The sequence below is a fragment of the Hevea brasiliensis genome, chromosome 4 (genome assembly GCF_030052815.1).
Source record: "Hevea brasiliensis isolate MT/VB/25A 57/8 chromosome 4, ASM3005281v1, whole genome shotgun sequence".
Taxonomy (NCBI): domain Eukaryota; kingdom Viridiplantae; phylum Streptophyta; class Magnoliopsida; order Malpighiales; family Euphorbiaceae; genus Hevea; species Hevea brasiliensis.
In genome coordinates this window covers 11955965-11968403 of record NC_079496.1, presented here as the reverse complement: position 1 = coordinate 11968403, position 12439 = coordinate 11955965, and the positions used below count along the sequence as shown (strand labels likewise).

At 33.9% G+C, this 12439-nt stretch overlaps 1 protein-coding gene across 2 annotated transcripts; it reads left to right on the top strand.

Moving 5' to 3' along the window:
• The first annotated feature begins 323 nt into the window (after positions 1-323).
• On the top strand, positions 324-5859 carry LOC110670014 (uncharacterized). Of its 2 annotated transcripts, none has more exons than XM_058145344.1 (9): positions 324-608; positions 2372-2443; positions 3051-3140; positions 3395-3437; positions 3632-3738; positions 4042-4137; positions 4981-5171; positions 5300-5369; positions 5477-5859. In XM_058145344.1, the coding sequence occupies exons 1-9, from the start codon at positions 429-431 to the stop codon at positions 5585-5587; spliced, it is 960 nt and encodes a 319-aa protein (XP_058001327.1). In that variant the 5' UTR covers positions 324-428; the 3' UTR covers positions 5588-5859. The 2 variants fall into 2 exon arrangements, with proteins under 2 accessions (XP_058001327.1, XP_058001325.1); XM_058145342.1 differs by lacking the exon at positions 2372-2443 and adding an exon at positions 2488-2559 and having other exon boundaries at positions 325-608.
• The last annotated feature ends 6580 nt before the right edge of the window (positions 5860-12439 follow it).

Sequence of the window (12439 nt, the reverse complement as noted above, 5' to 3'; positions counted from 1 at the left end):
TCTACTCTATTACTTTTATTTGATTAAATTATCTGTATTTCTTAATAAATCATATTAGTATGTTAATAATTTTACCATTTTATTTATTAAATGGAATGCATATAAGAAATTTAAAATGTGAACAAACACACCCATTAGTTAAATTTATTACATATGCGTATGATTAATTTTATCTTACTTCAATAGTTGTCATTAAAAGTATCATTTTGGAGGGGCCAAGGAATACGGAACGCATTGTCGTTTTGGCTCAGATTAAACCCCCACGAGCATGTTAAGCACGTGTCCAGTGTTTAACAAAATAAACCGAAACTTTGCTGCACAAAAGTCAAATCTCTCTTCCTTGTAAAAAGAAACCGAAAAAAAGACAGAACTGTGAAATAACAAACTGCGAGAAACTGAAGGAAACTCGAGACACTTTCGCTTCGCGTATGGCGAATCTTCCCCAATCGCTCTCCATGAATTCACCTTTTGGTGCCCCCAGCATCTCCTCTCCGACCGTAGCCGGTGCTCCTCCTAACAAGGACCGGAAGATGGCTTCAGCAGAGCACTTGGTGCTTGACCTAAGTAATCCAGATCTTCGTGAAAACGCCCTTCTCGAGCTCTCTAAGGTAAAATTAACCATATCATTTCTTCGATTGTATCGCTTTTTATATTTAGATTCGAATTTTTAGCTTTTAGAATGGAGGATGGATGTGGAGCTGTGAAAATACATTTTAGTTTGTTATGTAACGGAGTAGGGGGAAAAGAATGAAAATTTGTGAGAGGGAAATGAAATGAAAAGAAAAGAAATTGAATTGCTGATTGATTGTGTTTGGATAAATGGAAAGAAAGCTAAAATTTATAGTATTATACCCTTTGAAGGAAGATTATTATCTATATTGATAGAAGGTTAGCTATGGAAGTTGAAAATTTGAAGCATAGAAAATTCTTTTTTCTTCATTTCTCTCCGTTGTGGGAGGAAAGGTTATCTGGGTGATTTTATTTCCCATCCGTTCATTTTATTTCTCCTGTTTTCCCTTCCTCATCTCAACATCATTTCCCTCTATTTCCCTCTATACAAAAAACGCTTTTTTATTTAATTTTCAATGCGCTGTTGGAATTCAGTTTCCAACGTTCATTCATTTATGAATTTGTCATGGTGATACAATGTGATAAATTTTTCTAGTCGCAACTCGCAAGGTGGATTTGTGGATTTGGCTTCTTGTTCTTACAACACCACTGGCTTACTAATTTTCTGGCATATTTTAGTCTTGAAGACCGCTCATGTGTTGGTGTTCTTATTAAGTAGCTTTGTTTTAAGTGGACTGGTTTTAGCATCCAAAATAGGTAGAAGGCGGCAGCTTTGAAGGAAACATCCTTAGTCTCCATGCTTCTCCTGTACGGCACTGCAATAGACAGCAGCGCTTACTGCTTATTCATCTCATCTTAGCCGTTTATGCAATGCATGTGCATGTCCACTGCATGAACGGCTGGGTGGGTCTGCACATGAGTGTCAGTTTCTCCTTTTTGTCCATTCAGCTGCTAAAATTTTGTTTTTGGATGCCTTTGCTCTTTTTTTGGGATTGAGGTGTTCATGCTACATTAAGGAGGGATGTTAAACATAGACAATGCATATCCGGATTGGCAGTATTTAAACCATGTTGCTAGATCAGGTGCTATTCCTTTCAAAAGATTGATCAGTCAGGAAGAAACATGTATGACAAGTTTAGTGTCCTTTTCTGCTAACTTAGGGCTGTGTTGCTTAACAACTTTTTTCTTTTGTTTCCCTGATGTCTCAAGACTTCCAGTGGCGCATAAACCATTTTCATTGTAGAATCCTAATCATGAAACTGTTAAGACCTCCAGAAGTTCAATCAGAACTCAATTTAATCATCTTCGGAGACGTATTTTTTATGATTGCTGGAATATATGGATCAATGAGAGAATAGTTGTAGAGGATTGTAAAGTGAAAACTTTTCACAAGTTAAAACTTGTATACTGGCAAGGCTTAACATTTCTTTTTAGGTTTCTACTATCCAAAGAAGAACCCTATTATTCTTCTTATATTGTAAGTGGATGCAATCATGTATAAATTATGATAACAAGTGGGCATAGGCTGTCCACTAATTTGATTTTTGGTGCCTTTTGTTTTAGCTAGCTATATGCACAAGGGACAAATATGAATTTGATATAAATTTCGTTTCTTTTTCCCCCATTATTCTTAAAAAGAAGTAGAATCATGGTTGAAGTGCTTTACATTTCTTCATAACTACATTAGCAATATTCATGTATGGATTTTAGCAATGTTTTCTCTTTAAATGGATGCAATTTGCTGCTGGACATTGTGTGCTATAATTATAAACTGGTGTCTGCCTTTGCTTTCATTTTTTAGAACAAGGAATTATTTCAAGATTTGGCTCCTTTCGTGTGGAATTCTTTTGGTACTATTGCTGCACTCTTACAGGTATGCCTAATAAACTTGTGTTTGTTTTGGTTTTTATTTTTTAGAAGAGAGAATTATTTCAAGATCTGGCTCCATTGTTGTGGAATTCTTTTGGTACTATTGCTGCACTGTTACAGGTATGCCATTTGAAGTTGTTATTTCATCTTGTTTCTTTGTTTTGCTTACTTTTTTCATTTTCATGTTGGAAATAAAGTCAGCCATCTTGTTATCCAATTTATTGGAGCAGAACTTCCTTGAAACCTTCTAACTTCTCTTCTCAAATTGATATATGGAATTGCTTACTGTGCTGTGAAGACAAAATCATAGATTTGTTGTTATGAAATCCTTAACCACTCAACAGAATGGAAGGAATGTGGTGCTTGGGAGTGCATTTCTTTTGTGGGTTTTTTAAATTAATTTTTCAGAATGTCAGTTGCACATATGATAATGTGTGATTCATAGGTTATATTTAGAGCTTAATAAGCAAATACTGGCACATTTTATGTAGTGAGCTCTTCACATGATACCTTTGTTTGTTAGGAAGTGAATATGGTTTAAACTTTTTAACCATCAGTTTTCTTTGTACCTGGTATTTCCATAATGCTTGAATTTTATTTCTTTCTTGCAGGAGATAGTGTCAATATATCCTGTTTTATCACCACCAAACCTCTCTCCCGCACAATCAAACCGAGTTTGCAATGCTCTTGCTCTTCTACAGGTCAAAAATTTCTTTTTCTATTCTTTTTTATAAATAGCTTTTAAATCGTCAATTTATATGTTATAAATTGAAGCTGTAGTTTGCTTTAGTTGGAAGTTTGTTCTATCCCTTTATTGTAATGCTTGTTTTCATTTTATAGCCAGCTGCTTGTTCACTTCTCTTGCTTTGAAAATCACCCGCTCATATATTATGGGCTGAAACTTTAGTCTTCTGAGTTGCGTATAGTTCTGTGATCTTTTTTTGTTTTCTCACAGTGTGTAGCGTCTCATCCAGACACGCGGATGTTGTTCCTGAATGGTAATGTTCTTGATCTCATTCTCTCACTAGGCTTACCAGCATAGCATTTTCTTATTCTTATTTGCATCTTTTCCATTTGGAGTGAACAAATTTCATTGATGGGAAGGATAGTTTTTCCACCAGCTCCATGGAGATGATATAGTCCAAATACTAAGATATTAATAATTATTCAACTGATGCTTTTCCCTTTTCAGCTCATATACCTTTGTATCTTTACCCATTCCTTAATACAACTAGCAAGTCAAGGCCTTTTGAGTACTTGAGACTTACCAGCTTAGGTGTCATTGGTGCCCTGGTGAAGGTACATCCTTGCTGATGTTCTGTTGCTCAAGATCATTTTTATTCATTTATCTATCTATCTATCTATGCGTTTAAATTAGATAGTGCAATATCTACACACATTATGTTTTTATCCGTCATACCTTGACAAGATGTTTGTGTTTGGGACACATTCTCTCACATTCAAACTTATCCACTTGAAAGAATGTTGCATATTCACTATCCAGCTTAATTAGCGCATTAATCTCTATCCTATGGTTGACATGTTTTATTAGTTCATTTCTGATCTTAGATATTTTGTAATTTTGATCATATTTCTCAACAGGTTGATGACACCGAAGTCATTAGTTTCCTTCTCTCAACTGAAATAATTCCTTTGTGTCTGCGTACCATGGAGATGGGCAGCGAATTATCAAAAACAGTTGGGTGTTGATTTACATAATTTGTTTTTCCAATTAGCTAGAAACTACTGCTAACTCTGTTGCACCATTTATTCCTTTTGAATTGGAAAATGTATTATTCTTTACCTAATTAAATTCATGCACATGCTCATAATGAATTTTGTTCAATTTGGTTCCTTCAAGTAATTTTTTTCAGTCATTAGAAGAATGCCTTTAAATTTCTCAGTTCAATTTCTTAAAATCTTACGTTCTTAGTGTAGAGAATGTTGTGATTCACTTTTTATGATGTTTAAGTTTGTTTCCTTGTATTCCTATTCCAACCTGAGTTATTGAAATCAGTACTTTACTTGGATGATACTTTTGTTTCTTGGATTGCAATGGCTTTTTATTAGAGGCCAGTTGTAGCAGAGGGTATCACTTAACTATTGTCTGCTAATATATGTTGTCTTTGACAATGTAGATCTCAAGGGGGCGAACCTTACAAAATTTTGCTTAATATTTCTACATATTAGATGACTGTCATCTTCAGATGTCCTTTTTGAATGAAAAATACGGAATTCCTATTGTTTTTGCAAATGCATTGTCGCTTCTAGTAATAATGATGTGATTACTAATTCAAATCTCTTGAGAAGTTTTCTGTTGTATCTTTGTTTCTTACCAATTATTTTATCTAAGCTGGGCTAATAATAAAATGTTTTCCTATTAAAATTGCATAAGTTGATTGTTTAAGAATCCTGAAACAACAATGGGAAGCAATTTCTGAAAATGCAAAGTTGGAGACATGTAAACAGTTCTTGTTTTGGTATTTACAGCTGCTAGCTTACTCCAATAAATGCTTTAGAAAATTATTTTTTCCATGGCAGGTTGCTACATTTATAGTGCAGAAGATTTTGTTGGATGATGTGGGCTTGGATTATATTTGCACTACAGCAGAACGATTTTTTGCAGTTGGCCGAGTTTTGGGGAACATGGTTGCAGCACTTGCTGAACAACCCTCATCTCGGTTGTTAAAACACATTATTCGATGTTACCTTCGACTGTCAGATAATCCAAGGTAGTAATGGCAAATCAATTGTGATCCCAAGAAATCTGCTGTCACACTTTTTTTCTTTATCAGCTGTTATCAGACATTCATTTCAATTTATGTTTACATTTTTCTATACTCATGTTCTTGAAAATTAGGGCATGTGATGCATTAAGAAGTTGCCTGCCGGACATGCTTAGAGATGCTACCTTCAGTAGTTGCCTTCGTGTAAGTGCGAAATTTGCTATGGTGAAACATAGAACTTCCTAATTTTTGACTAACTTAGTGTCTTTTAAGGTTCATACTTATATTTGTGGTCTTTCTAATGCTTCCAGGAAGATCCAACAACAAGACGGTGGCTGCAGCAGTTGCTTCACAACGTTGGAGTGAATCGGGTTCCAGGGCTGCAGCCTGGTGGAGGCTTTGACCATATGCTGGTGAACTAAATTAAATTTCGCAGCCTTCTTCTGATGCTGTGTTTTTTGCAATCTGATTTCAAAAGCAGATGGCTCGTCATCTTTTAATTTTTTTAAGTGAATTAGCATCATTAGATTAATGTAATTAACGGTTTGTGTTAAAAGAGAGGCATGAAAAAAGGAAAAATGAGAAAAGGCAAAGTCGAATTGTGGCTTGTCTCTATGCCAATTGCTGTCTGTAATGGAAAGAATGCTGTTGTTCATGTTTATTCAGCGGTGCCTCCAACTCTCAGTTTCTTGTCTCTCCTTTTGTTTTTTTAATTTATATCTAACGGCCGATAGCTATTAAAACAGTCAATGTCATTTAATATTTCAATGTACGGCATATGAAGAAAGTAATTTCAGAAGATGTTGTATAAGTATTTACTAATTAACTACTAAATCAATGCATTATTAATTTATATTTTATGATTCAAACTCACATTAATAAGTTATGTTTATGTTGTGCTATTATTATTTTCATGGGAAAATTTTTGCTAGCACTTGGTGTATTATATCAAGTTAATGGCCGAAGGGTCCAAAAACCCACCCTTAATGTTTAGGCCGATAGTTATGTTGGCTTTTAATATTTAAGTTGAGTGAATCGAAACTCTAAAGTTTTAATTTTCATTCAAATTGTATGTCTCGTTCGTATGATATCCATTAAAGACAAAGCATTAAAAACTTCAAATTTAATTATATAATCAATTTATCTCTTAATATTCAATTCGGAGCAATTTGTGAGCCTAACAACGCCAATTTTTAACATAATTGTATTATTTTTAACAACGCCAATTTTTAGAAATTAATAGAAAAACAATAAAATTAATAATTCTATGGCATATAAAATAGATTTGCAATCTGGAATAGGGGGGAGAGAGAGAGAGAGAGAGAGAGAGAGAGAGTTCATTTACTGTGGAGGTGTGCAGTTAGTGGACCAGTAGACTTGGATCAAGATTTGGTGGCCTTGGCCCACGATCTATTGCTTCAAAACTATAATATCCACAATGCGTTAAAAAATCCATGTACCCAATTCAGCTATCAGCTCAACCAAATCAACCAGACAATGAATTCTTATTAGCAAGTATAAAATTCTTATTTATTAGGAATTGATGCTTGAGATATGTTGTGGGGTTGAAACCATTCAAGCATGTGCAAGAATCTGAGAAAGGAAGATAGCAAATCCTATTACACTAATAATTAGGTAAATGTGGGTCCATTATAAATGCTCACCGTGTATTGTAAAAGAGCAGAAGATCCAGAAAAAAAAAATTCAAATCAAATCATTGCATGCATATACTCTCAACTTTACAGCAAGAGGAAAAACCAGGTATAATACAAAACGAATATATATATATATAGTCAATCATTTTCTTACTTAAATTTAATTTATTATAGTTATAAGATGTAAAATATATGATAAAATCCTTTTATTAAATATAATTTTATATATTTATAGCTTGAGTACATACTGAAATTGAAGGGAATCAGGATATATGCAAGCAGCCTCACCAAAATGGACCATTCCCTCTTTGGTCACAGAGAAATGGAATTTCATTAGAGTTTAAAGGAAAAGAAAAGAAAAGAATGTCCTCTTATTGTTGTTATTATTTCTCAACTCACCATCACAGAGTGAGAGATATAATGTGAAATAGGGAAAAGGAATTAAACTTTCTAACAAAAGGAGAGAAACAAAGAAAAAGTTGATATCCCTTCGAAAACAAACACTTTAAGAACATTCCTGGAAACTTACCTCACGCAGCTGCTAATTGGAAAATCCTTCTTTAGAGAAAGATCATCCTACCTCACCTTACTTCACATTACTTTACTTTACTACATGTTAGGTGGTGACCTTTCATTTTCCTTTTATGAGAAATTAAAACTATCCAAAATATTTAACCAAAATTTATGCAATGTTTAGTGTATTATTGAAGGGAAATTTCAGCTGTGTCGAGGACGTAAATTTAGCATAAAACACATTTATTTACTTTAAAAAAGTGAATTGTGATACTATCTTAAATTGTGTGGGATCGCCCTTGGGAGATGCAAGATCATTACCAGCAGACAAGTTAGCTAATATGACTGTGGATTCGGACTTGAGAAGACAAGGTCTGCATAATCCTCATGGATCTCTTGAATGCTTACTTGCAAGGGGTTGTTTATATTCAAATAATGCCTTTTCAAAAATTAAAGTTTCATTGAGTAGTTTCGCATGCATCAGTGTGTATACATATTTCTTGAAGTAAAGAAATCAATTTACATATACATGTTATATGTTCTATGATCAATATATAAGAGAGACTTAAGCACCTTTACAGTTTTGAAATAATATCACAATCATCAATTTGAAAATTTTTTTTTTTCTAATAAATTAAAGAAATACAATAAAACCAGAAATAACACCATACTAGCTTACATCTAATAATATTAATGAAGTATACAAGCCAATTTGCATTCAATATTCATGACATCCAATACATCAAATATTGTTCAAGTGTCATGAGTATTACAGACTATTGATTAGTCTCCTCTCTCTCTCTCTCTCTCTCTCTCTCTCTCTCTCTCTCTATATATATATATATATAAGAACAGGATTGGTGTATATGATTATAGCAACAGCAACTGTATACAGTAGAAAACTAAAATATGTACAAAACCCAACAGAAAGATGAACTACGAATGAAATGCTGGGATTGCCCTCTCTCTGCCTAACCATGATTAACACCCACAAAATCAATGATTATAGAAATATAAATATAGAACGATTAATCCTTAAAAGGCTTTCTGATAAAACCCATGAATCCTCTTCCAAGACTCTTCCCTTTGCATCTTCAACTGCTTGTAGAAGTTGCCAATGAATGTTTCTGCTTTAGTGAACAGTTCTTGCCCACTAAGCCCACCAACTTCCTCTTCTTTTTCTTCTTCTTGTTCTTCATTAGCTACATCTTCTACTTCTGTCTCTCCACCTCCTATGAAGAAAAGGCTTGGAGAGGATGGGCATTCCTTCACTTTCTCCACCTTCGCAGAGCTAACAATCTTCTCAGACGCTGATTTTTCAACAACCGTAGCTTTCTTCTCACTGCATGCAGGACCACCTTCTTTTGCCCCAGGAGAGGAGGAGGCTTCCGACGCTGTTACCTGAGGTTTTATTGAAACAGGAACAGCATGCTTTTTGTCCTCTAAAGGGTTGGAGAATACTGCAGAGAGAAGGCCAGCTTCGGCTCCAAGAGCTATAATAAGAAGATTAATGATAAAGTAAAGGTATTTAGGCCTTAATGAAGAAGATAAAAGGGGTGTTACAAAGAGAAGTGCAACTAAGAGCGAAAGCATTACAATTTGAGACTTCTTGAACTTGCTCATAGCTTTTGTTTTCCAGGTAAACAAGATTTTGAAGAGATAGTGGAGTTGATACGGAAGGATAAGAGCAGAGGAGGAGCTTGTGGTAGTAGAGTCCAGGTACGGGCTTAACGACATATATATAGAAGCAGGCAAGACTACACAGAGATAATGGATGGAACTTGTCTTTTGGCAAAGATAGACAAGACATATATGTTCATTATTAATTATCAGTCCAAAAAAGAAGTGCAAAAAGAAATCTATGAAATGGAAGCACTGCATCTAATTTAAATATAATGAGAGAAAGAGGGGGGAGAACTTAAGTGTCCATTTGACATTTAGTTGAAGGACTAAAATTATTGTTTTAAGAAAAAAATTAGATATTATTAATAATTAGTTGCTATAATTTTAATCAATTTTCTATAGTTTTAATTAATGACTAATTAATAATTGACAATGACATTTTCAATATAGTGGGTTTCATTTTCAATCAAATCCTAAATTAGGTAAGCCTATTTTAAATATAGGGTTTAGATTTCTGTATTCATTCTATAAATGATCATTTTCTTATTATTCCCTTGAATCCAAAACAGTGGATTAGCATTGAGTAGGAATAGCTCCGTAGGTCAGTATTTTGTTCAAATCTTTTTGATCCATGGGGCTTAGATTACTATGCTATAAGGGCTGAAGTTGTTCTTCTGCAAACAACTTAAGCTTTTGGTACGGTAGTAAGTGTCCGATCATACAATTAGTATCAAAGCCGAGGTCATAGATTTAAATTCGTGGCAGGTGTTGGGGGATTGTTGACATTGAGTAGGCCAATATTCTACTTAGATTCTTTTAGCTTATGACACTTGAGTTATTTACGTTATAAGGAATTGAAATAAAAAGACTAAATTATTAGTGATAACTACTCAATTCTACAAATTGGTAACCCAGGGCAAATGGTTACCAATTTACGAAGAGCCTTATATGGTTAAGAAGGCATTTTCCGGCGGTGTACTAATTTTAACTCACATGGATGGGGAGGAATCACCAAGGCCAGTAAATGCAAACGCTATGAAAAGATATTACGCATGAAAAAAAAAGTGTAGGAGTGAAAACTCGAAAGGCCGCTCCTAGCAAAATGTGAGAAAGAATATGAAAACCCGTAAGGGCACTTTCTGCAAAATAAGCGAAGGGTGAAAACCCGGAAGGCATCTTGAAATAGGGAGCTAAAAAAAAAAGAAAAAAAAATCTATGAGTGAAAACCTGAAATGGCGCTTCTAGTTGGAGATAACGAAGAAATAAGATAGCTCAAAAAGTCAAGGGGGCAATAAGTTACCATAGCACAAAAACTCTTCAGAGGGTTATTTGAAACGCTGGCAAGTAAGAGACTTCAAAATTACCTAAGAGGAATTTGTAAGATTTATTCATGTACTATTTTCTTTTAAAATTGTATATTTATTCCTTTGTTCACTAAATCATAGTACAAATATCTCCCTATTCCATACACAATTCATTTCTAGTCCGTTTACTTTGGTTTATGCGTTAAAGAAGACCTGAGATCAAAGTTAAGGTCATTAATTAGGAGCAATAAAGTTTTTCAACCTTAAAAATCATCCAAAGAATTTCTAAAAAATAAAATAAAAATTTAGGTGTGATAATATATATAATTGACTTCTACAAACCATTTTACTACCAATGTGCTAATATACGTGCGTAATGAATGTTTACATCAAAATATTAAATTTAAAAATTATTTAAATAAATTTTATTTTATTAATTTGATTAATTAATTACTTAAAATAATTATTAAATAAACGTTTGAAAAGTTATCTTATGATTAATTAAGATAAAGGGGTGGAATAATAACTATTAACAACTGCAGAATGTAAAGGTGAATTTTTTCGAATCTTCAAGTAACTGCAAAGAGAACTATAAATATAAGATGTGCAGCACCGTAAATTTGCCCTTTACATTTATTATCAATATCAATTTTAAATAATTTTTAATTTCTAAACAGTTGTATTTTACTTTTTAAGAGTTTTACAATTTTTTTCAACAATTAATATAGTTTTATTTTTTAATTCTAATTATCATTCACATTCACATTATATTTAAAGATAAAATTACATTCAGTTTAATTGATTCTCATAATAGCTTAATTTAGAAATTAAAAAGCGCAAACTCACGATATAACCAAAATTTGTACTCTCGTATTTAAGTTATTTATCCGCTAATTTTTTTTATAGTAACTAATTATTATAATACTTATCAGTTTTAGATGTGATTAAATATTTAAATTTCAAATATTAAAAATTCCCATATCATTATTTTAGCAGTTGCAGGTAGGAAAAGCATATTCGGGCAGCGAGCAAGAAGGCTAGGGACAACAGAACATGCAGAGGGAGGACAGTGGAACGTAATTGGACAAGGGCTGATAAGGTCGGTGAAAACATATTCCTAAGCCCTACCTTTCTTTCCCTCACTTTTCTTTTGCCGTTTTGTTTAATCTGTGAACAAAGACCCACGACAGCTACTGGTCTATTCCCACAAACTTGAGGTGCTTGGCTCCCAGGAGTGGGTCCCATATCATGACATCTGGTGTGCGTCCTACGACTTGTGAATCTCATTTCTAAAACCCTCAAGAATATTCTCCCCAGCGGAACCCAACCCCAGTGACCCCTTGCAGTGGTGCGAAAGTGGTCCATTTCGAGGGCCTCTGCCTCTCTAAGAGGCTCATATGGGTCAGAATATCTGATCTTCTGCCTCAATATGGCCCAAAATGTCAAGGGGCATAACTCAATTTTCTGTGGAATAATTTGCAACCAAACGAACTTATTATTTGATATCTATATTTGACATGCATCTCTTCTAATTTCCCTTTAGATAGGTTCAAGGTTCATAATTGCTGACGTAAGTGATCCACCTCAATTCATAGCTCAATCTCTCTCCCTTGGATTTGGTTCTTCTTTTTCATTACGGGTCGCAATGAAAGTGGGTCAATAAATAAATAAACGTAAGCAAGTTTGTCTTTGCACTTTTTATGCTGCTCTGTGGTCTAGTGTAAGATATGAAAACCCTCTTGTAATTTCAAGTTTATCCATAATGTGTCGCTTTTTCCCTTAGCGTAGTAGATAATCTAATGATCAATCATATCCATTGACAATACCAGCAAAGTCCATCATAGTGTTTATTAGCGACCGACAAATAATGGGGGCCACGTTGGTATTGGTATCTTCTAAAATGGAGGCAAGATCAAGCAGATAATTAAGAACCATAAGCTGAAGGAGCTAGAGATTCCTGTAATCTTTCTTTTGCCTAAGAAAATCTCACCACTCTTTCCCTCTATGAAGGCTAAAGTATTCGCTCTTACCCTTGAAAAATGTTTCAAGTTTTGAAATGGCAATCTCTATCAAAAAAAGCCATCATCTTCATGCAATGCACTAAATATTTTTCCTTTCTTTTGAGCAAATAACTTCAAAAGAAAAAGAAAGTGGTAAAATACATTTGATCTTTATTATC